The sequence below is a fragment of the Gossypium hirsutum genome, chromosome A04 (assembly GCF_007990345.1).
Source record: "Gossypium hirsutum isolate 1008001.06 chromosome A04, Gossypium_hirsutum_v2.1, whole genome shotgun sequence".
Lineage (NCBI taxonomy): Eukaryota > Viridiplantae > Streptophyta > Magnoliopsida > Malvales > Malvaceae > Gossypium > Gossypium hirsutum.
The window spans coordinates 6,022,569-6,047,556 of NC_053427.1; the positions used below are offsets into that span (position 1 = coordinate 6,022,569).

Below are 24,988 nucleotides of genomic sequence, written 5' to 3' on the forward strand. Positions count from 1 at the left end.
TCACGAGTAATCGACATTTCTCAGATATCACTCTTCTGCCCCCGATTGAACTTTGTTCTTACTTTGAGACTCTTGTGCTTATCAAATTTTCATCCAGGTAATGCTTAACATTTCTTTTGTTTAGAGTATGTCATTTCACCATTTATCATGTAAATAAACACATAATGAGATGCATGAAAAAGGTCAGATAGGGACAAAAATGATATTTCATATTCATCTATTTCAAATGTGGCAAACAAAGCAAGTTAAACAATGAGAGTAAAAAATGTCAAAAAGAAAGAAAGGATCGTATTCAACGGATACAAATGCTCTAGATATTCAACACATGAACTCTTCCTCGTTCCTCAATCAAAAATCTTTTCGAGCGCGGCTTCTTGCGTAGAAGATTTCGAGCTTTCAGAAATGCTTCAAATACTGTAGTCTCACTACTTGACCTATCGTTCGACCGCCAGGTTTGTTTCATTAGGACGCCCTATCGGGTTTTCATCCTAATCTTTTTGTACTAATCAAGACGCCCTTTTTGGGTTTTCGCCCTTTTTTTTTAGATGCCCTTTACGGGTTTTCATCTTAAGCATAATATTTCTTCACCGCATCCGAATTCACCGGATTCAGTAACTCCTTCCCATCCATCTCGGTAAGGATTAAAGCTCCTCCTGAGAATGCCTTTTTTACAACGTATGGTCCTTCCCAATTTGGTGCCCATTTTCCTCGCAGGTCTTTTTGTATTGGGAGAATCTTTCTCAGAACGAGTTCTCCTTCATGGAACTCTCTTGGTCGTACCTTCTTGTCATGGGCTGCGATCATTCTCTTTTGGTACATTTGCCCATGACAAATTGCCCTTAGACGTTTTTCTTCAATGAGGTTCAACTGATCATATCGAGCTCGAACCCATTCTGCTTCTTCTAACTTTGATTCCATCAATACTCGCAGAGAGGGGATCTCAACCTCGATAGGTAGCACAGCTTCCATTCCATAGACTAGAGAGAAAGGAGTTGCTCCCGTAGATGTTCGCACAGATGTGCGATATGCAAACAAAGCAAATGGAAGTTTCTCGTGCCAATCTTTATATGTCTCAGTCACTTTCCCAGTGATCCTCTTAATGTTCTTGTTAGCTGCTTCAACAGCCCCGTTCATCTTTGGGCGATAGGGCGAGGAATTATGATGCTTTATTTGGAACTGCTCGCACACTTCTTTCATCATCTTATTGTTCAGATTCGTGGCATTATCTGAGATGATTCTTTCAGGCAAACCATATCGGCAAATGATTTCCTTTTTAAAAAACTTGCACACTGCAGTCTTCGTCACATTGGCAAATGAAGCGGCTTCAATCCATTTTGTGAAGTAATCGATAACCACAAAAATGAATCAATGTCCATTTGAAGCTTTTGGAGAAATTGGCCCTATGACATCCATGCCTCACATAGAAAAAGGCCACGGAGAAGTCATGACATGAAGGGGTGAAGGGGCTACATGAATTTTATCACCGTAGATTTGACATTTGTGGCATTTTCTGGCAAAATTGATGCAGTCACTTTCCATTGTCAGCCAATAATAACCGAGTCTCATGATCTTTCTGGCCATATTGAAACCATTGGCATGCGTTCCGCAAATTCCCTCATGGACCTCTTCAAGTATTTTTCTGGTTTCAACATCATCCACACATCTCAAAAGCATCTGATCCTTTCCTCTTTTATACAGGATATCCCCATCAAGAACAAATCCCGCTGCCATTCTTCTAATTGTTCTTTTATCGTTCTCATTCACTTGTTCGGGATACCTTTGATTCTTGATATATTCTAAGATATCATGGAACCAAGGCCGTCCGTCTACTTCTTTCTCAATGCTACAACAGTGTGTAGGGACCTCGTATATGCTCATTTTGAGGGGCATTATTTCTGCTTCTCTACTTGCTTTGAACATTGAAGCCAAAGTGGCTAGGGCATCAGCCAGTTGGTTCTCTTCTCGTGGGAAGTAATGAAAAGTTATTTCTTTGAATTCCTTGATCAATCCAGCCACTAAATCGCTGTACTTAATCAATTTTGAGTCCCTCACTTCCCATTTTCCACGAATTTGGTAAATCACTAGGGCTGAGTCCCCGTACACCTCCAAGATCTCGATGTTTCATTCGATAGCTGCACGAAGCCCCATGATACAGGCCTCATATTCTGCGATATTATTGGTACAGAAGAAGTTCAGTCTTGCAGTGAACGGATAATGATTCCCGTCTGGTGATACCAGGATTGCTCCAATTCCATGCCCTAAAGCATTTGACGCACCATCAAAGCACATCTTCTATGACTTCTCTTTTGATGACTCGGATTCTATTTTTGTGATGCACATTAAGTCTTTGTCTGGGAAATTGAATCTTAAAGGCTCATATTCCTCTGTCGTTCGAGTTGCTAAGAAGTCAGCTATTGCGCTCCCTTTTATTGACTTCTGACTTACATAGGCAATGTCATATTTCGAAAGGAGGAGCTGCCATCGTGCCATTCTTCCTGATAGTGCCGGCGATTCCATCATGTATTTTATTGGATCTAGCTTTGAAATTAGCCATGTCGTGTGATACAACATATATTGTCTGAGTCTCCGAGCTACCCAAACCAGAGGACAACAATATTTCTCAACGGACGAATATTTTGCCTCATATTCAGTGAACTTTTTGCTGAGGTAGTAGATCGCCTTTTCTTTTCTCCCTGACTCATCATGTTGCCCCAGTACGCAACCCATTGAGTTTTCAAACACGGTCAGGTACAAAATTAAGGGTTTTCTAAGGGTTGGCAGTACTAGCACTGGAGGACTGGACAAATATTGTTTTATCTTATCAAAGGTCACTTGGCATTCCTCATTCCATTCTCCCGGGTTATGTTTTCGAAGAAGCCGAAAGATTGGGTCGCATTGGTTGGTAAGTTGAGCGATAAATCGGGCGGTGTAGTTTAATCTCCCTAAAAATCCTCTAACTTCCTTTTGCGTGCGCAGAGGTGGTAATTCTTGGATGGCTTTTATTTTATCTGGATCAACTTCGATACCTCTTTCACTGACAATGAAGCCTAGCAACTTTCTCGAGGTAGCCCTAAATGTACATTTGGCTGGATTAAGCTTTAGCTGAAACTTTCTCAGCCTTTCGAACAACTTCTTGAGGTTCACTACATGCTCTTCTTCCCCTCGGGATTTAGCAATCATGTCATCGACGTAGACCTCTATTTCTTTATGCATCATGTCATGAAATAATGTCACCATAGCCCTCTGATATGTTGCTCCAGCATTCTTTAACCTAAATGGCATCACCTTGTAGCAGAATGTTCCACACATTGTTACGAAGGTAGTTTTCTCCATATCCTCAGGGGCCATCTTAATCTGATTATACCCCGAGAATCCATCCATGAAAGAAAATAATGAATGTTTTGCTGTGTTATCCACCAACGTATCAATGTGTGGTAAGGGAAAATTATCTTTAGGACTTGCTCGATTTAGGTCACGATAATCCATGCACATTCGTCCTTTACCGTCTATCTTTGGCACCGGGACTATGTTAGCCACCCATTCTGGATATTCGGAGGCTTGTAGGAAACCAGCATCAAATTGCTTCTTAACTTCCTCTTTTATCTTCAACAACATCTCAGGCCTCACCCGTCTTAGCTTTTGTTGAATGGGCTTGCATTCTGGCTTTAATGGAAGCTTATGGACCGCTACATCTTTATCTAATCCTGGCATGTCCTGATATGACCATGCGAATACATCTTTGTACTCGCGGAGCAAAGCAATCAAATTATGCCTGGTGCCCCCTGAAATAGAAGTCCCAATCTTCACTTCTTGATTCCTTTCTTCAGTTCCCAGATTTATTGTTTCAACAGATTCTTGATGAGGCAAAATCTATTTATCCTCTTGTTCCACCATTCTTAACAATTCAGGAGACGAGACATAATCTTCAGCATTTTCTTCGGCTTCAAATTCTCCTAAGCAAGCAGCCTTTTCAAAATCAATTTCAAGATTCGTAATGGGCTTATTCATGTCGTCAATATCTGAGCACCTGAAAGTTGAATGGAAAAGGAAGCTATAGAGGGGCATCCAAGTATTGGAACCAACAAACGAAATGTTTTGGCATGGTATGAGGCAAATGTACAGATAGGCTATGAAATGAGGAGATAATTATGAAATTAGTGATAATGCGAAAGATCGTGATAAAATGCATCTTCATTGATATTCATTTAAATGATAAAGAGTGAATGCAAGCTCTTACAAAAGAGTTCTATTATATCTAAGGACACAATAGAGGGTTAATGTTTGAGCATTACTCTGAAGACTTATAAACTACAAGAAGGTCCTGGCAGTCCAATTGTTCAACATGAAACCAGGGGGACAAAGGCGTATCCTTGAGACATCTTTACTTGTGTCAGCTCCTTTGTCAATGACATTTATACTGATGTTCTGAAAACCCTTTTCGATCATTAACATTGTGCCTTGTGCATTGTCCTGCCTCGGGTATATCATTCCCGCAGACGTAAATGTTCTTGACAAAGGAGGGAATTCCATAGGCTCCCATTCTGGTTCTCGGCCCAAAGTTCTCGCGATCCTTCTCTCCTGATCCTTCTTCCACTGTTTTCTTCTTTGACGCATGTTCGGCTGGAACCCCAAACCGTATCGAGCCTTGTGGTGCACTGGCTTTAGGGCCCTGACTATTCCTTACAGGTACCTTCCCAAACCTTTCCTTGCTCGGGCTCCCTTTCCTACAGTCAACTTGACACCCATCTTGGTATTTCTCGACAGTTTTGGCTCGGGAATTCTGTTTCCCTCAGCGACAAATGTGGCATTGACAAATTCAAGAGATCGGAAGGAACATTCTATAGCATCTTTACTCACTTCAATATATGGTACGTCGGCAGAAATAGATGCTACAATGTCTTCTTCTCCCTCGACAGTGACCAAACAGCCATCCATGATGAATTTCACCTTTTGATGAAGGGATGATGAGACCACTCCAGCAAAATGAATCCAAGGTCTTCCCAAGAGACAATTGTATGATGGTGTAATGTCCATGACTTGAAACTCAACATCGTATATGTAGGGACCCACTTCTAAAGGGATCTCAATTTTTCTCATAACTTCTCGTCTTGTTCCATCGAATGCCCTTACTGTAGAATGGCAAGGCCTTAGATAGGACAAATCCATCGGAATCTTGGAAAGTGTGGCTAAAGGCATGACATTGAGTGCCGATCCATTGTCGATGAGCACATTCGGTATTATATAGCCCTTACAACGGGTTGTGATATGCAATGCTTTCACTGAGCCTCTACCATTGGGCGGTATTTCATCATCATTAAAAGAAATGAAATTATCAGCATTCAGTTTGTTCACCCACCTATCTAGTTTTTCAACGGATACATTGTTTGCCACATAAGCTTGATTTAACACTTTCAGCAGAGCGTTCCGGTGTGGCTCTGAATTCAACAGCAAAGATAATACCAAGATTCGCGCTGACTGCTTACTCAATTGTTCTACCACGTTGTACTCACTGTGCTTGATAAATTTTAAGAATTCCTGTGCTTCCTCCTCGTCCACAAGCTTTTTAGCTTCTTGTTCAGGCACAGTTTCATGCTCCTCTTCGGTCACATGCATCGGTGCTTTTCCTTTCTGTTTCAAGTCACTGTTCTTTACTGATTCGACCTCTTTGAATAACATCTTCCGCTACGAGTGAAATGACCTACTTCCCCAACGCTTCCAGTCATGGCTTTGGGTTTTTCATCTTCAGGTGTGACGATATTAACGCCATATTTTCATGGTACTGCTTTATTGTCCTTATAGGGGAAAGGAGATGGTACCTCGATTATCACTTTTGGTTTCACTGGTTCCTTCTTCGTGTCATAATAAATTATTAACGGTCGGTCGGCGCTATACGGACAACCTGAGATTGATTGTCGGAGGTACATACTTCTTTCTCATTGGCCTCTTTGCCTTTATAAAAAATCCTAATCTCCTTATTGTCCATCATATTTTGCAGTAATCTCCTGAACTCTTTGCAGGATTGAATGTCGTGCCCCTCAATACTATGGAATTCGCAAAAACTTGGATCTTTTGTATTCCTTCCCTCAAATACTCTGTTAAGATGACAAAGCGAACCCTTTTCAACTAGCACCTCCAAGATTTTCTACAGAGGTGTTCTTATTTCAGAAACCCATCTTCTACTTTGTCGTTTGTCCTCCTCTCCTACTGCGCTCACATCTCTTTCGGCGTGGTTTGGGAATGGGTTCCCGGATGTACCGCCAGTGCCATCAAATCGCAGAATACCTGCATCGATAAGTCCTTGAACTCTCCTTTTGAAGGCCAGGCAGTTTTCCGTAGAGTGCCCTTGGTTTCCCGCATGGTATGCACAACTAGCGTTTGGGTCGTACCATTTCGGGTATGGGGGCCTCAATGGTACCATATAATGCGGGGATATCAATTGCTTCTCCAAAAATTTTGGGTACAGTTCCCCATATGACACAGGAATAGGGGTAAATTATGGTCTCTCAGAATTGGGTTTTGCTGGCCTCTGCTCGTTTTTGGGTTGACCTTGGACGGGTATTGTATTTTATGGGAATGTGGCGGTTGGTCTCGAGTTACTTGTGGAGCAAACGGGGTAAGAAGGGTAAGGAGGCGGTGTTTGGTAGTAAGGGGTTTGAGGAGGGTAATAGAAATTCGGAGGTGGATAATTTCGAGGTCGGGGTTGGTTTGGATATGGGTTAGGGGCATAACGGCTTCCCATTCTCACCATGTGGGCTTTTGGTTCTTTCTTTTTCATGGGCACTGCCCTTCTTGAACTTTCTTGACCTTCCATTCTACCGCTCTTGACGGCATTCTCAATGAGCTCACCAGATATTACAATATCCGCAAACTCTTTCGTGGCACTTCCCACTAATTTGTCATAAAATGGCGTATTTAAGGTGTTGATAAAGAGAACGGTTATCTCCGTTTTTGTTAGTGGGGGTTCCACTTGGGCCGAGACTTCTCTCCATCTCTGCACATACTGTCTGAAGGTTTCTGATGGCTTTTTCTCCATCATTTGCAAGGTCATCCGGTCTGGCACCATATCCGACACATGCTTGTACTGCTCGTAAAATGCTGACGCCAAGTCATTTTTCGAATCTTTTGTCTACTGAGTTGGTTGTACCACCGAAGAGCTGACCCTGTTAGACTATCTTGAAAGCAATGTATAAGTAGCTTATCCTTGTTCACATAACCGGTCATTTTTCGACAGAACATGATGAGATGTGCTTTTGGGCATCTTGTCCCATCATACTTTTCAAAATCAGGCGCCTTGAATTTCGGAGGCAAGATTAGATCAGGTACCAAACTGAGTTCTTTGGCACCTAGTGCGGAGAAGACTTCAGTGCCTTCTATTGCTTTGAGTCTTTCCTCTAAACTTCTATATTTTGCATCATGATTATCCAATTTCAACTTGGCTACCTCTGCTGGGTTGTCCAGATCTGGAACTAGTGGATCAGCAGGGCTTGCCCCTAGGTTCGACACGAATATTCCTTGCCCCAGATTAGTGGGTGGAGCAGGTGGCATAGGTCGTTGTTCCAAGACTGTGGGTTCCCCTTAAGTATACCCTCTTTGTGTTGTATATGCGGGTGGTGGAGTGAATCTCGGGGGATAGAGTGGATCCTGATCGTGGTGAATTCTTGACTGAGGTTCCATAACATCGGGGTTCTGCACGGGTCCTTTTCCTTTGACCAAAGTTGCCATCATCTCCATCATTTTGGCCATCTGATCTCTTTGCTCGAGTGATTCCTCTCGAGATCTCACCATTAGGTCTCTCGTTTCTTATTGCGATTTGGCCAGTTGCTCTTATAATTCCTTTTGAGCCCTTTCCATCCTTTCAATTCTCTCATTGAATTCAGCCTCCATTACTCTAGCTTGTCGGCGCGTTTTATACGGATGACGTGGTTCCAGTCTTGTGGTATTACAACTGCGAATTATATATTTTATCTTCATTGACCGAGTATCGGAGATGCAATGTATGAATGAATGCATGAATGAATGCATGAATGTCAAATGAATGTCAGTCATGAATGAATATGCAAAAATTTGGTGTTAATTTCAAGATAGCCCCTATTTAGGCATTTCCTTAATCAAAGGAGTATTACACAATGTTTCGGTCACTCGTATAATTGACTCCTCCATTAGAAACCCGTTTTTGGCAACCAATCTCTAATCAACACCTTCCTAACAAGATGCCTTCGATGCATGATGAAAAATAAAAATACAGACAAACGACCTTGGTTAGCGCAACACATATAAACAGAGAAAAACTGTGGAAAATCTAACAAATTAAGCTACTTGGTCCAGTGGACTCGATTCCCTTGCTTAGAAAGCACAAATGTAAAAGAAATAGAAGGTAAGATGTGCTTTTCCCGTGTACTTATTTCGGTGACTACTAAACGAGCGGAGGTTCGGCATGGCTCTAGTTGGGTGGCTCGTATGGTTCACTATATGCGGTTTTGGTTCTAGACAGGAACTCGAATTGCTCGTACTATCATCTGCTAAGATTAGCACGAAGCCTCGGTCATAACCCATCACAAGCTCACGAGTTCAATTCGAGGGATTACATTTACTTATGCCTATGCGGAGGGACAAGTTAACTCACGAAAGCATAAGTCATATGTAACCCGAAAGTATACACTAGCCTGTACGGAGGGACGAGTTAACTCACGAAGGCATAGCGTTTACTTTCACTTAAACGGACAGAGCCCGGGTAGAGAGCTTATGTTATGCAAAATGCAAGTGCACGGTGTGTGGGAGAAACTTGCAATCCTTCCATTTATTTTAAAACTACAAAACTAAAACGAAAGATAAAACAAATTAGGAGATACGTATGTATGATTTTTTCGAAAACAAAACTTAAGGATCATGATTAAATATTAATTTGAACACGGAAATTTGAAAATTTTGACAACACGCGTTTAATTCAACTCGACTCTCAAAAATGGAGGTCCCCAGTGGAGTCGCCAGCTGTAGCGACGTAAAAAAAATTTTAGTTAGTTTCGCTTGGTCGCTAATTGTGGCGATTTATTAAACATTTGAAAACCAACTTTCGATTTTATTAACAAAGGGAGTCGCCACCGATCCTTTTTTATAGGTGTGATCGGACACCGAATAAAATTATTTTAAAACAAAAAGAAGGCCAAATTTAGGTCTACATGAAAGTCCAGAGAAAAATTGGGGTTCGGGAGTCAGTTACGCGCGAGGAAGGTATTAGCACCCTCGCGACGCCCAAAATTGGTATCTCATAAACATGTGTTGACTTGATTTTCAAAAATACGAGTTCAATATAATATTTAATCGTGATCCAATTGAAAATGAGAATTTTTAGTTTTCGATTTTTTTTTAGAAAGGGTGTCCCATTTTTTAACACAAGCCGACGAATTTCACCCAACATAGCGATGAAATCGATGGCTTAATATTAAATCGGTACATTGCCTTATTTTGAAATTAATTAAAACATGAGAAAAAATATTCCTAAAGTGAGAAATTAAAAATAGATAAAGGACGCAAAAAAATAATATCATTAATGAAAAATATTAACATGGAATACTAGAATATTAGAATAACAATAATAATGATATTTACAAAATAAAAACAAATCACGTACTAATAATAAAATAGGAAAAATGATATATTTGGTAATAATAATATAAAATAATAATATGTACGTAAAAATACATATATATATATATATGCATATAATAAAAGTATGTAATAATAATAATAATAATAATATCTACAATAAAAGAAAATATTAGGAAACGTACATAAAAAATATATACATAAAAAATTTACAACAATAATATAAAATAATGATATGTGCAAATATATATATATACATATGTACATAAAATATACACTAATATAATAATAGTTATAATAATACTAGCAATAGTAATAATTTGTAATAATAATATATACACAATATGGTATTTAAAATATATATATGTATATAATAGTATTTAAGAATATATACATAAGAAATATATAACTAATGGCATTAAAAAATATATACATAATATATATAAAATACCTAAAAAAAAGAAGGGGGAAAGAAGAGAGAAGGGAGGGGGGAAAGGAAATCCAGCCAAGGGGGGCCGGTCACCGGTCGATCGTCGGTCGCCGCCCGTCGTCGGCCACCGCCGGCCACCGCCCACGGTGGCCGGAAAAGGTAAATTTTTTTTAACAATATATGTATATATAAAGAAAGAAAAAAACAACACAAAAAAAGAAAAAAAAGATTCGAAAGAAGAGGAAAAAAGAAAAAGATGTAACCTTTTTATTGATGTTTCTTTTGTGTTCAAAATTTGAAGAGATTTTTGTGTTTTTTTTTCAATCTTTGTAAAATCCCCCTCTTACATGATTTTTGAATGGCTTTTTATAGCCATCTTTTACATGATTTTCTATTATTTCTTTTTCTATTTTGTAGGTGGTGGTGGTAGACAATGGATATCAAAAATGGGAGGAAAAATGGGGCAAGTGGGAAAGTGGTTAGGTGGCTAGGGTTTCTTGGTTTTTTTGGGGGGTTAGGTTTTTCTTTTTCTTTTTGGGTTAGGTTTTTCTTTTTTTTTTGGTTAGGTTTTTTTTTGGGAGGGCTTAATGGGCTTTTGAATTGGGTTTAATATTTGGGTTTTGTAATGGGTTTGGGTAGATGTAAATGGGTCATGGGTTAAGGGTTTTAGTGGGTTTAGAGGTTTGGTTGGGTTTTGATATAATCGGGCCCGGGCAATTTGGGCTTCTACAACCATCCAATATGATAATCTTGAGGTTGTTAAAGCTATTTGTGGCAGTAAACTTGAAGGCTCAAATTCTACACTAGTTAGGAGAATTCAATAGATTTTATCAAATGAAGAGAAATGGTTTTTTAGTTCCTAAAGAGTCTAATAAGATAGTGGATGCAATAGCAAAAATGATTTTTTCGAATGATGAAGACTTGCATATGTTTAACGACCCTCCTGTGATTATTCAAGAAGCTTTAAAAGAAGATAACACTAGAGACACTTTATTTATGAATAAATCATTTGCTTATTTTAATTATTTTACAAAAAAAAAGACATTGTACCTTTTTATTTGTATATTTCAATTATTTTTTTATTTTTATCTTAAAATAAAATATTAATTCATCTCTTTTTTTACCCTCTAATTAAGAAAATATTTCATAAATTAAGCATGGATATATGATGTAGGAACAACATGCCTCATGCACAAATTTGGAATAAAAATAGACATTACACTTCTTTAATTTATATATTTCAGTTTTTTTTTAATTTTTAGCTAGAAATAAAATATTAATTTCATCTCTCTCTTTCTTTCTCTAATTAGGAAAAGAATTCATAAATTAAGCAAGGATGATGCAAGAACAACATGAGCCATGCATAAATTTGGAATAAAAAGAATTATAAGAAGGGAAGCATATTTTATTCAAAGTTGTAGATTAATTATTGATAAGTAATTCCTGCAATTTGAGAAGAGATAAACACATTTGACCAATTAACCAGATTGGATAACTCATCATAAATTAGTAATTTATTGTTAATAAAAAATTATGGTTGTAAAATTAGTAATTATTTATGCCAATACATTAAGAATGAAAATCCACCAACCAAACTAAGGTTGTAATTATTTAGTTTAGGCATATAACAAGTGCAATTCTTAATTTTATCTATTTTATCATTTTAGTACTATTTTTTTTTTCAATTACTTTGGCCCTCAACATTCAAATTTTAGTTATATTGTTTTTTGCTGGGTAGAAAAGCTAACAAAATTGTTAATTTTTTAACCGTACTAATGTGCTAGCCCGCGTGATAGTCTATATGTATTTCGTTGTCAATGTGGATAATTTTATTTTAAAAATATGACTTTTTTTTAAAATTTGTTGAGTTTTTATTTTTATTAGGTACATATGGAATGTCATATGAATTATTACGTTAATGTCGTTAAACCTTTAGCAGTTCAGTTAACTTTTCCATTTGAGAAAATGTAATTTAATTCAAATTTAAAGGTTAAGAGCTAAAGTGATAAAAGAAAAAGAATTAAGACCCAAATGACAAATTAGATAAACGTTAGGGGTTATATTTATTATTATGGAGTTAGTTTACTTGATAACCAAGTTTGATACATTCGATTTAACCGATGGTAAATTATATTAAAATATATTACTAATAAATTTAATATCAATTTTTAGGGAAAAATATAGAATATATATATGAAATTCGATTTGATTCAATTTTCATAAATTATTAATATAATTATTGATATAACATTATTTTATTTATTTATATATTGCATATATAAATAATTATATTTAACCTATATAAAAATAAATTAATATATATTTTAAATATATATAATTGAATCAAAATTAGAGTTTCACGTATACATTTGAACCACAATTAAAGTTTCATATGTATAATTGCTTCAAATTAAAATTTATTTATCAAATTATATATTAAATCAGAATTTATATATAATTTTAATATTTATCTTTAATTTTTAAAATTAATATCAAAATATATGAAATACAAAACTGATGAAACATAAATATAAAAAGCTTCCATTGTAAGAACGTAATGATGTCCAGAAGGAAATGACAATTACCATAATGTAAACCTAACCTGTACCATAAAATGTAAATTTACACATTTGAAGATGACCTAAAAACAAGTAAAAATTTTATTTTATTTAGTTAAAAAAGAGTATATTAGATTAAAGAATAAATTGATCATTTTTAATAAAAATTAAGGTAATTAAAATAATTAAATAGTGATTATTTTATATATGATACGTACATCTTATGTTGACGTACAGAAATTAATTTCTAACAATAGAAATAAATAGATTTTTTGATAAAAATATCAATCTACTCTTTAATATAATGTATATAAATTAATATATATTTTTTAATAAATAAAACATAATATAATCTAATTTCTAATATACTACCTACACAATACTTTTACCTATGGCAACTGTAACATGAATAATTTCTTGTTTATTTACTTTAAAATTATAAAACAAAATAACTTGGACCCACATTTTCTCTTTTGCCCTTCCCCTTCCCCCTTGCCCCTTCATTTTACAAATCACCTCTCTTATATATAATCTCCTACACAATCTCCAGTTTCATCATCTTTCTCTCAAAAACCAGCAAAAGAAAGAAAGAAGAAGCAACCCTTTATACCCCACTTTAAGTTACTCAAAATTTCCGTACTTTTCCTTTTTGCATGGCAGTAAGTCTATTGTCACATGAGTTGTCTGACCTGTGTCTTGGGAAGCCAGCACTAAGGTCACTTTCCATCACATCCACCATTGCTGAAGCTCTTGAGGTCTTGAAAACCTCTGATGACAACTTTGTTAGTATCTGGAATTGTGATGATGATGAGTGCTGTAGTAGATGTGTAGGCAAAGTTTGCATTGTGGATGTGATTTGTTATCTTTGCAAAGATGAAAATTTCGTATCACCTTCTATTGCTTTGAAACAACCAGTTTCTGTACTTTTACCTAAGATCCCTGGTCTTATTATCCATGTGGAACCATCTTGCAGGTATATTTATATACACACATGATTTCTAGCTTTTTTTTCTTCAAAGTTTTATCTAAGTTTTGTTTTATCAATTTTCATAATTTTCAGCTTGTTAGAAGCAATTGATCTTATACTTGAAGGAGCACAAAACCTTGTGGTACCAATCAAAACCAGGGTGTTCAACAACAAGAGATCAAAACAGCAACAAAAGCCATTTTGTTGGTTAACACAAGAAGATATTATCAGATTCTTATTAAGCTTCATTGGTCTTTTTTCACCAATCTCTTCTTTCTCCATTGACACACTTAACATAATCAGCCCCAATACCCTCACCATTGAGTATCACTCACCTGCCTCAGCTGCCATTGGAGCTATCTCTAGAGCTTTGGTGGAACAAACCTCAGTGGCTGTTGTTGACAGTGAGAGGATCCTAATAGGTGAGATTTCACCTTTCACTTTAGCCTGTTGTGATGAGACAGTAGCTGCAGCACTCAAGACCTTGTCATCTATGGACTTAATGGCTTACATTGACTGTGGAGGTCTACCAGAAGAGCTTGTCAAGGTTGTTTCAGCAAAGTTAAAAGAGAAAAACATGAATGGGATGCTTCAACATTTCACAGTTTCAATGTCTTGTGGTGGGTTTTCATCATCATCTTCATCAGATGAGGAATATTCATCATCTTCAATGGCGGTTCAAGTTTCACCATTTTCAAGGCCTGGAAGGATAAGTAGATCAATGAGTTATTCAGCCAGGATGGTAAGGAGATCAGAGGCAATTGTTTGTCATCCAAAGAGTTCACTTGTTGCTGTGATGATTCAAGCTATTGCTCATAGGGTGAATTATGTTTGGGTTATAGAAGAAGATTGTAGCTTGGTTGGGATTGTTACTTTTTCTGATATGTTAAAAGTTGTCCGGGAAAGTTTTGAAACCATGGCCTGAAAAGGAAAATGAGATGAGAAAGTTTTTTTTGTTTTCTTAATAATTTTTGGCTGATCATCTCTGTCGATGCTAACAATGCTGAGAGAACTCAGTTGAGGCTGGTAGAGGAAGAATAAAAAAATAAAAAATATTTGTGGGAATACTGGAATTTTTTTTGTTTTGTTTGTTACTGTCATGTGAGAATTGAGATGATTTGGAGTTTGGTATATTTCATTTCTGATAGTATGATTTTAAGTCCCTTTTTATCTTTTATATATATAATATATTTGTGAGCTTATCTCATCTTTTCTCTTTCTTTTTTAAGATTATATCAAACAACAAAAAGCAAAATGCAAAAGGATTCAGCCTTTTCTTTCATGATTCTGGTTAAAAGATTCTTCCCCATGTGTGTTTGAATGGTAGTTGTAGGAATTTAAAATCTCAAGTATATTACTCAAGATTTGAGTGCATTTATAAATCACATTAAATTTTTAAAAATAAAATACAGATACAAATTTTAAAAATCATATTATTAAAAAAAATTATAGACTTTAATCATAAGTACGAAAATAAAAAATATTAAGAAAGTGGAACTAACCCCACCAACCTTTAAATGCTAGCCATAAATAAATTGAATTCTCGACTATTAATTAAATAAAAAAACTCTTACCCTTTTATTTAATTTCGTGATTATTACAACAATAATTAATGAATACCAACATTTACATTCACTTTAAACTTTGAAATCAACATGTGAGCACAACTGGAGTTGTTTTTATCCAGTTTGGAATCATTTTAAAGACTTGAAGTGGAATAGTAATATTGAAGTTGTTCATGATGACAGTTCATGATGTTGCCAGCAATTTTGTATAAAGGAAAGTGAATATATATATACAAAAATTGGCCTTTAAGAAGCAGCTTTTGAGCTTGCAGTATGGGGGGTTGGCATGGATTCAGATTAAGCTTCAAACAAATGAGACGTGTGAATGCTCTTCCCATTCATTGTGGGGTTTGACAATGACATTTGTTCAAAAAAAAAAAGTGAAAGGTGATCTTAAACTCTTTAATTCTAAATTCAAATTTTCTAATTTTAAATTAAAAAATTATTAAAATTTAATTGAAAATTTAATTAATTTTTTATTTTATTTAATGATAAAATATTATTATTTTGATTAATTACAATAATAAAGTAAAACTAAAACAACTAATATCAATAACTTGGCTCAAACTTAAAACACATCTAAATCGATGAATATTTTTAACCATCAAACTATCACATAAAATTTAATATATATTATTATTCATCGATAATATATAAAACTGATAAATTGGATATTATTTTTAATATATATATATTATACTTGGAGGAAAGTAAGATATCCACAATAACACTTCTTTACGACGAAAAGTTTCCTACTAGCCTTGTGGTAATTCACACCCTACTAGCCTTCTAGGGGAAATTTTGATATTTAATAGGTTTGAGTTAGGAATTTTAACATGTGATTTCTTGTAGAATTTGTCTATAAATTAAGTGATGGCCTAATTTTTTAAAAAAATTGATCTTACCTTATAACCCATTTTATTAAAGAAAAAATTAATGAAAAAGAATTAATAGTTAAATTAGATTATAAGATATGAAATAGTAAATTTGAGATAATAGAAATTACTAATCATCTCTATATATTTTCTAGATTTTAAAAATATAAAAAAACTCTTAAAACAATATTTGTTATTATATAAAAATAATAAATTATCGATAATTTTATAATTGAATTAATCTTTTTTCAAATTCTTAAATAAAAATGGTTTAAACAAATATTATGTAATTAAATTTTAATTTTTTATTATTAAATAATAATAAGGATAAATTTACAAAAATTTTGGTCCAAATCCCCGATCCTTGAAAAAGTATATTTTCTTTATTTAATGATCTTACAATAGAAAAATATTCTTGGTACCAACCAGAAGTCAGCACAATTTGATTCCAACTAGCATAATATTTGTACCAACTAACTTAAATACATTACATATGAGATTTTTTTTTATTTATACTTTTTATCTATTTCATGATTTATGTTCAGAATTTGTGACTATTTCTTTTAATAATATCGTCTCCAGAGTTCAAATCATGTTCTTCCTTTGAGAGTGCAACATGCCTTTAGATCTTATAATGATATAAATAATCATCGGATATATATATGATTATTATGTGTACATTAAATGTCAAGTTTCTTAATTAGCATAATAACAAATTAAATCCTTAATGTTTAATATATTTTATTGCATTTACTTTTTTGAGCTAAATTTGATTCACAACTTTTTAATAAGAGTCGAATTTGACTATCATTTTTAATAAAAATTCTGACTAAAACGTTAAATTTTTAATGAAAATACCAATTAAAATGTTAAATTTTTAAACATAGCTATCCACATGATAATTTATGTGTACCTCATGCTAATTTTTTATGAACTTTTTATAATTTAGTTTTATTTTTTTAATATTTTCATAATTTTTAAATTATTTGTTGACGTGTCATATAAAACAAATAGTGTCATATCGACATAAAATACACATGGATTGTCATACGAGTCACCAGACCAACATCGTTAAAAAATTAATATTTTAATCAATCATTTAAAAAGGTAATTTAAGTCCTTTTGAAAGGTTAATGGTCAAATTTAACTAAAATAAAATAAAAGTCAATTTGATAAAAAAAAATGTAACAGTAGAAAACTAAATTTATCATTATGGGCTTTTTAATTTTAGAAGCAAAATGTTTTATTTATTTATTTCCTATTTTAAAAATCTCTTTTTTTGGCATATGTAAAATAAACACCTATGGAGCAGTCGGTGATCAGCAGAAACAATAAGAGACAACTAAAATGAGGCTAAAAATGGTGAAAGATGAAACAAATATCTCCACTGTTTTAAGATGTGGAATTATGTCTTAATCTACTTTCCACGGACAGCAGTCTTGTATCATCGTCGGATGGAGACATCGGTGGCTCGTGACCGTCCCAGCTCGAGACTCACATAGCATGTGAATGACAGTACCATCGTTTTATGGTGGTCCTAAAGAAGTAGTTGAATTATCACAATCTAAAGACAGAATATAACTGTGTTTCTTCTCAGATTTTAGATATATCTTCTGTTCCTCGTTCAAACATATGACCTGGAACAACGAGCAGTATGGTATATATATTATACACCCACAGTGGACACTCACTTTAGAAACCGGATAAGCAATTAATGAGTTAATCAGTAACAGTTTCAAAGATGGTGATTTCGAGGTTGAATCTACAAATCATATGCTACCATTTGACACTTCTCTAGGGTTCATCAATCTAACAAGCTTTTTTTACGCAAGTTATCTTACTGTCAGATTTTGTAAGATATAAAAGATGATGACAATCATCTTCCAACTAATACGTATATCTGTTGGTCAACATATTTCTTTCGTTCTTTCTTTACAATCTGTCTCTGAAAGAAAGGGAAATGGTGGGAAGAAAGCAACAATTTTTTTAATTAGATTGAAGGATGAATTATTCAAATCATTAATTTTTAATTTAATTAGTTCTTCTGATTCAAATTAAATAAATTATTATAAAATTATAAAATTCAATTTAAATAGTCTATACCAATTTGTATATCAACCAGTTTTTTACCTTTTTATAAACTGATACTCCAATCAATTTCCATGTCTTGCAAAGCCTAGTCTTATCAATGCAGCCGGTGGTTTTTTTTTTATCATGCAGAAAATATTCTGAATATGAAAAGGATAGCTACAGGTATACTCTCTTTATTTTCCTCCTTACTTTGTAATATATTAGGATGATTGTACCATCATATCAAATTTGCATGTGTACACAAAATGAGAACCCAAGGGTAAATGAAAATGACTATGCATGAATCAAACAACCTGTTTTTGGTTGTTTTGTTTCATACAGAACCAAAATTTAATCATGACATAGTAAAAGACTGAATATATATAGTCAATATTCCAAGCAAAATTGAGATTAAATTTTCAAAATCATATATAGAAATAAGACCTGAAGCAATTTAAGTATGCATGGAAGATTCACAATTGTATTCACCATAAATCTTGAGTTCATACCAGAGAATTATGATTATTTGCAGATTGCAAGAGAAGAATTGGGAAATAAAGAACAAAGCAATCTTCTGAACTCGAATAAGTAAAACTTAACAACAAACATGGATAGAAGCAGGGGAAAAGCAACTATCACGGCCTACATATGAAACTTTATAAAATATAACAGTCAGCATCCAGAATGCGGAGTTAAAAATTCATACAATTCTACAAGAATTTTAATGAGGGATAAACGGTGTTTCACCTCTCAAGTAGGAACACAAGACGGTCGTCACTGATCTCCATAAAAGCAGACGCAATTCATTGCATTTCATCTGCTTTCTGAAAGAAGAGTTGCTTCATCTTCCATTTCATGAATAAAAATCTCTGTAGGTTCAAGGCAACCTCTCAGTGTGTCATGACCAAGTTGTGCTCGTTCGTTGTCTCCAAACCCGAACATCCTCCCCCGATGAGTTACCACCACAGTGTGGTACAGACCTGTGCTAACCTGTGAAACACGGTGATTTCTCAAGCAATCAAGGAGTCTAGGTCTCATAATTTTGTCAGATACGCCCCTGTCTGGGAAACCCAAGCTGCCAAATCCCATCCACCCAAAGCCATAGACAGCACCACCATCAACCAGAACAAATGTTTTCCTCTTTCTTGCACAAACCTACATCGAATGGTAACCATCATCATTCTTCTTTTCTGCTATTACTAAATCTAAGAGTCCAACACTCTACTAACTAACCCCCGGCCACAGCTATTGGTAAATCAACTGGATTCTTTTCGTGACAAATATAGTCATGAATAGAAATGCATGCATACTGAAGGCTGGAGGTTACAAGCATCCATGTTAGCTTCAATACGCTTCAAGGCATGTCAGCAAGCTTTGCGATACACTCACAATTAAATATTATCAGCACATATCTTGAACTCATGAAGAGAACAGTGTGCTTGAGTTTGATATGGGTCATCTTCACAAGTAGAATTAAACAGTATATTCAGATTCACTCAAACACATTACTCTAACGCCTCGTTTGGTTATCAGTACAAATTTAAGCTTGAAATTGGAAGGATGAGTAAACCCTAGTTAAAAAAAAATGACCTCTCAAAATAAAAGATTTTCCTTCCCTTTGCTGAAAACAAGTCATGTGAGTGGCTAAAAGTTACCAAGTGAAATTAATTTATTGCTAACTCATGTACTAATACATGTTGAAAAAAAATGCTCCTACCAAATGAAGCATAAAAATGTTATAAGGATGGAGAAAATTAACCTGCACAGCAAGCTGTCCCTTAAGGCTAATCAAGTGTTCAGGAAGAGTCTTATCGATCTCATCTCCATGGCCTAATTCACCACAGTAACCTTTTCCCCAGGTATAAACCTGCAAAAAGCATGGAAAATTGTAAAACCATAAAAAAAGAGCATAATAAACAACCACAAAGTTCAACTCCAATGGAGAGACTCACATATCCACTCGAATCAACTGCCACAACATGCTCATCACCAGCGGAGACACGAAGAACATGAACGCCCTTTCTCTTAAATGTCTGGATTGCACGTGGCTGGAATTCATTTTGCTGCTCCCCATGGCCAAGGCAAAAATTAGAACCAGAACCAAATGAGTAGACTACTCCATTGTCAGTTACAGTTAAAACATAGCTTGGGCCAGCAGCAATCTGAACTACAGAGCCGACTCTCTCAAGCAGTTCAACCGTTTTGGGGGTTGGTCGGTCTTGAGTGTCACCATGACCCAACTGCCCATGTGTGTTAGTTCCACATGTATAAACAAGCCCTTGTCTTGTAAGAAACACAGTAAAATTCAGTCCAGCAGCAACCTGCAACCATGATAAAAGAAGATGCGGCAACTTCTTACCAAATTCTTGCCATGACAATAATAACAGTCAATCTTCAAAATCAACTCTTTAGGTTATACTAAATTTTTGCTTTATTGCAAAAGCTCTCTCTGCTCTGACCTTGAACATTAAATTTAGTCTTAATCTATCACAAAACACATGGTTTTTGATGGCTTAAACCTTTATCACCAACAAACATAAACAGCATTTTAACAAAGTACTACATACTGACTTCTTCTAAACAAAATGCAAATCTAAGCATCATACTTGACAGGATTCATGAAAATAATCAGTGTATGAAGCTCAATAGTTATAATGATGACAGCAAACATCGGCATGGTAGCAATAACGTAAGGCTATTATGGTGAAAACTTTTACTATCTCCTCCTCAAAATGACACGGGAAGATAATGAAGATGACAGAGCATCAATGATAGAAGCAACAACAAAATACAACCAATATTGATAAGATACTAATACTAACATAGAAAGAAGTTTAAGAACCACTTATTGTAGAACCCATAGTACAAGCTGCTAAAACTCTCGAGCAAAACTATTATTTACATGTTACGCTATACGATGAGGGTGATATACACTACACCTGTTTACAAGGAATCCCCTTCATTGCTTCAATGAGCCTTGGTCTAAAGATGGGGCGGCCTGTATCTCTATGGCCACAACAAAAAGATGAATTGTCTCCACATGTGAAAACCTGCATAAGTATTGGTGCCACTATGAATATGGAAACCACTTGGTATACTGATCACCTACATCCTTAAATGTTGAAACAATAAGCATGAATTCACAAAATTGTGACCACAAAGTAAAGTGGGTGAAAAACATATAAAATTAGCCAAAACTATGGAACTTTATATACATTGAAAGGCATGGATCAGTAAAGCATAATCAACTGAGGCATCTCTAATATGAGAAAATAGGTTTATAGTTCTGTATAACACTCAAGTAACATGAGCTTGGTTCATCATGCCAAGCAGATTAGAACTCACCTGAGCCAGATTAAAACTCACCTGAATTCATCATGCCAAGACAGATTAAAACTCACTTGAGCTCATTCAACAAAGCTTTGGAGTTTGGCTCAAGTATGCCAATTTCAAGCTTTTCACCAGAGCAAACCAAGTTCAACCAAAGGCCTGCTCAACTAATCAGGCATCAGAGCCATCAGTGCAGGCTCATAGATGGCTATCATACTCTAAAAGAGCTAAATATAACCAAACCAGACTTGTAAATTTATACATTCTGCTTTCTAGGCTAGGTTCAGCTTGCTTCTGCCTGAATTTAATATATGAAGACCACACAGAGGTTGCAACCGCTATGAACCCTTCCCTTAGGGTTCACATTTTCATAAACTTATTACCAAATCCAGCCGAATCAAGATACTAGGAATTGATCTATCCAGCAATGAATAAACTAAAAGGTGCCCATCTTAAGCAATAAAAAACAGAGCTGTTAAGAATATTTGACGTTATCACAAATTCACAGTATATTATGTTATCATCATTTCCAGTCATGTAATATTTGACTTTCTCAGAGGTTGTGGCTGGATCAAACATTCAAAACCACATCAAGCACTAACATCCATATGCAATTACAAAGAACTGACATCAGCTGCCAGGGAAAGAATATATGTGGCTCGTTTATGAAATGTACCCTGTGTATGCTATTGGCCAACTGAAAAACATGGCAAACTGAATAAAGGTGAGCAACAAACCTCTCCAGACTGCAAAACAAATGCAGCATGATTCTGAGAGGCTGACACCTGGATCACATTAGCTAGAGAAGGGAAGTTAATCCTCGTAAATGCTACACACTGTGTTGTTTCAGGACCATGTCCAAGGACACCACACAAACTGGAACCACAAGAGTACACTGATGAATTCCTAATTAGCAATGTGTGATACCTTCCAGTTGTTATCTGCATCTGGTAGATCAAACTTGATAATAAGTGTTGAGCAACCAGAACTCATTTAATGGCAATATAAGATATATAAGAGATGGAGACAGAAACATAAGAGATTTGAAAGATGCAATCAAGTATCGACATGAAAAAAAAGAAACGAACCTCTTTGTGTAGCAAAAAAATGAATGATAAGGAACCATCAAACAACTAATTACTAAAGCCAGCAAAAATGCAACCAAATTAATACTGAATAATCCACAGTGAAAGCAGGTAGAGTTCAGCCAAATTTCAACTTAAGTTGTAATTTAAGCATTTGTACAATTGTTGCTTCTATCACTTACTTTCTGCTATTTCCTTTATGTTGCCCCGGAAATTGCTTTAAACCATCTATGCTAACCATTTAAATCATAATTCTCCATAAAAAACTAAAAACCAGGCATTTTAATATTCAAAAAACTGTAATGTAACTTTAACTTCCTTCAGAACTAGTATTTCTATTATATCCGAACACACCAAAAAGAGCAAACCATAAGAAACCAAACAGAAACTAAATCCCAACTAAATTCTCAGCCATTTCTCAAGTTAACAGGCAAAAGTACAAAAAATTATTAATTCTAAAAGCAAAATGATCAAAATTAATATATTTAAAAAAAAAAAGAAATAGTTACATTGCCTGCAGAGGTTTGGACCATGTCCGACGATTGCTCTACTGATTGCAAAAACCTCAAAAGTCGCTTCCAATTTCCATCACACCGTTCAAAAATGTCCCTTTGACTACTACAACTCATCCCTATATATATCCCATTCGTCATGCACAATTGAAACGCGGCTAAATCAACCAGCGACCTGCATTTCGTGGGATAAACACCGTGACACCCTCCGAATGTTCTCGAAGTCAGCTCCAGCGACACTAGGTCAACGGCACTTAACCGTTTACCGGACGTTAAAATTTCCAAAATTAGATGCGACGGCAGATCGTCAATCGAAAATAGCCTACTCCGATCAGCCATTGAAAATTTTTTGATTTTCTTTTAACTGGAAATGTAACGGATTTAGGGTTTCGATTTCTAAGAAAAAGAAACAAGAGAAAAAGAAAATTTATCAAATTTTGAGGCGAAATCTTAAGCAATTAAAACAAATTATAAAGAAAGCATCGGAAGGAAGGAGAATTGAGAAATTCAATTGCGATTGATGCTTTGATTGGAAACTAATCATCAGATGGGATGGATCGGATCACTAGATCACCGTTGATTTTCGTTGTCAAGAGAATGAGAAATTCAGAATTTTTTTTAAATTAATCTGCAGAAAATGGATTTAAAAAACAGAGGATTACCAGAATTTCAAAAGTTTGAGATTGGATTGAAGAAAGAAACAATTAAAGAAAAAAATAAGTTAAGGAAATCAGTGAAGATCGATCACTACCAAAAGAAGGATTTTTCCTTTCTTGCTTTTTCTTTTTCTTTTTCCACCGAAAAATTGGAAGTGGAAAATTGAGCTGAAAAGTACGTTATTTGTAAAATAATTAAATTTAAAAATGAAAAAGGAGATGTAAAGAAGGCATGAAGGAAAAGATACTGCCAACCAAGGTTTTCCGCATTGAATCTATAGTCCAACAACCATGCATTATCGGTTTTTGGTTTAATCAATCAACTCGATTTATTCGAATTTAATCTTTTATTTTGGATTAATACTTCAATTGATTCTTGGTTCAATTTACTCGATTAGTTAATTCAGTCTAATTTTAAAAATAATAATAACAACTCAAATAAATTTGATTTAGTCGAATTGGGTCACAAATTTAAATCAAATTTATTTAAATCGAGTTGATTTAAAATATTATTTAAATAAAAGTTGAAACTTATATACTTTATATGAGTTTTGTCTCTATATAATTTTTCTTATGTAATGCTTATAATTGGTGGGAAGATTATAAAAATGATTTTATGTTCTTAAATTAGACAAAACGTAGTTGTAAGCCTGTTTCTTAACTTGATACATAAGGGGATGGCATCATTAACTCTAAATTATTAAAGTTTACAAATTTGTTTGATAGAATCAATCCTAAGATAACCATGTGAAGAGAGTCAATAACATCTCAACACGGATGAGAAAGTTTTTCTTTTAGATGACGTGTCGAATGAGGATTGGCTAACTAACGTCAAAAGCGATGCAGCTAGGTATTTGTCTTCTGGTTTACAGCACAAAATCTACGAATCGGAAGCTTTGGTCCGTTTTTTGTGTTTGGTCGTGGATTTCCACTACCTGTCGTTCTACCCTTCTATTTTGTCCGAAGATTGATTGACACGTGAATCCTCAAAACTTGCGACGTGGAAACCACAATTCCATTATTTATAATGTTTTTAATTTTTTTTATGTTGGTTTTATAGTTTGTAGTGAAAGTTTGTGGTTGTCTAATGTGGTTTTTAACGGTTGAAGTAATTGAGGGAGCAAATATAAAATAATTTATGCAAAAGAAATGAGGGATTAAATTGAATAGAAGATAAAATTAGATCGAATGTTTAAAGAAGCAATAATACCAAAGCTTTAAGAAAGCTATCAATTCATTTAATTGTTTCTAATTCACGTATATATAATGAAAAGTTTACGGCATTTTCATCTTAAATTTCATTATTATTATCTTGAAAAAAAATCAAATAAAACATG

At 34.7% G+C, this 24,988-nt stretch overlaps 2 protein-coding genes across 2 annotated transcripts; one reads left to right on the forward strand and one right to left on the reverse strand.

The window, feature by feature from the left end:
- The first annotated feature begins 13,114 nt into the window (after positions 1 to 13,114).
- LOC121227888 (CBS domain-containing protein CBSX5) lies at positions 13,115 to 14,689 on the forward strand. The gene is made up of 2 exons (XM_041110809.1): positions 13,115 to 13,564; positions 13,652 to 14,689. The coding sequence occupies exons 1-2, from the start codon at positions 13,245 to 13,247 to the stop codon at positions 14,481 to 14,483; spliced, it is 1,152 nt and encodes a 383-aa protein (XP_040966743.1). The 5' UTR covers positions 13,115 to 13,244; the 3' UTR covers positions 14,484 to 14,689.
- A 3,934-nt stretch (positions 14,690 to 18,623) lies between these two features.
- Positions 18,624 to 23,964, reverse strand: LOC107948634 (probable E3 ubiquitin-protein ligase HERC3). Its single transcript, XM_016883258.2, has 6 exons — positions 22,993 to 23,964; positions 22,136 to 22,345; positions 21,008 to 21,118; positions 20,021 to 20,389; positions 19,828 to 19,935; positions 18,624 to 19,223 (listed from the first exon to the last, which is right to left on the reverse strand). The coding sequence occupies exons 1-6, from the start codon at positions 23,332 to 23,334 to the stop codon at positions 18,882 to 18,884; spliced, it is 1,482 nt and encodes a 493-aa protein (XP_016738747.1). The 5' UTR covers positions 23,335 to 23,964; the 3' UTR covers positions 18,624 to 18,881.
- Positions 23,965 to 24,988: the final 1,024 nt, after the last annotated feature.

Bases quoted from the DNA above. Each gene is read 5' to 3' on its own strand.
- LOC121227888 (XM_041110809.1), top strand. From the start codon at position 13,245: ATGGCAGTAAGTCTATTGTCACATGAGTTGTCTGACCTGTGTCTTGGG. The intron at 13,565-13,651 runs GTATATTTATAT...CATAATTTTCAG, and splicing joins CATGTGGAACCATCTTGCAG to CTTGTTAGAAGCAATTGATC.
- LOC107948634 (XM_016883258.2), bottom strand. From the start codon at position 23,334: ATGGCTGATCGGAGTAGGCTATTTTCGATTGACGATCTGCCGTCGCAT. The intron at 22,346-22,992 runs GTAACTATTTCT...TTGATCTACCAG, and splicing joins TCCAAACCTCTGCAGGCAAT to ATGCAGATAACAACTGGAAG. The intron at 20,390-21,007 runs GTGTAGTGTATA...TCATGGTTGCAG, and splicing joins AGGGGATTCCTTGTAAACAG to GTTGCTGCTGGACTGAATTT.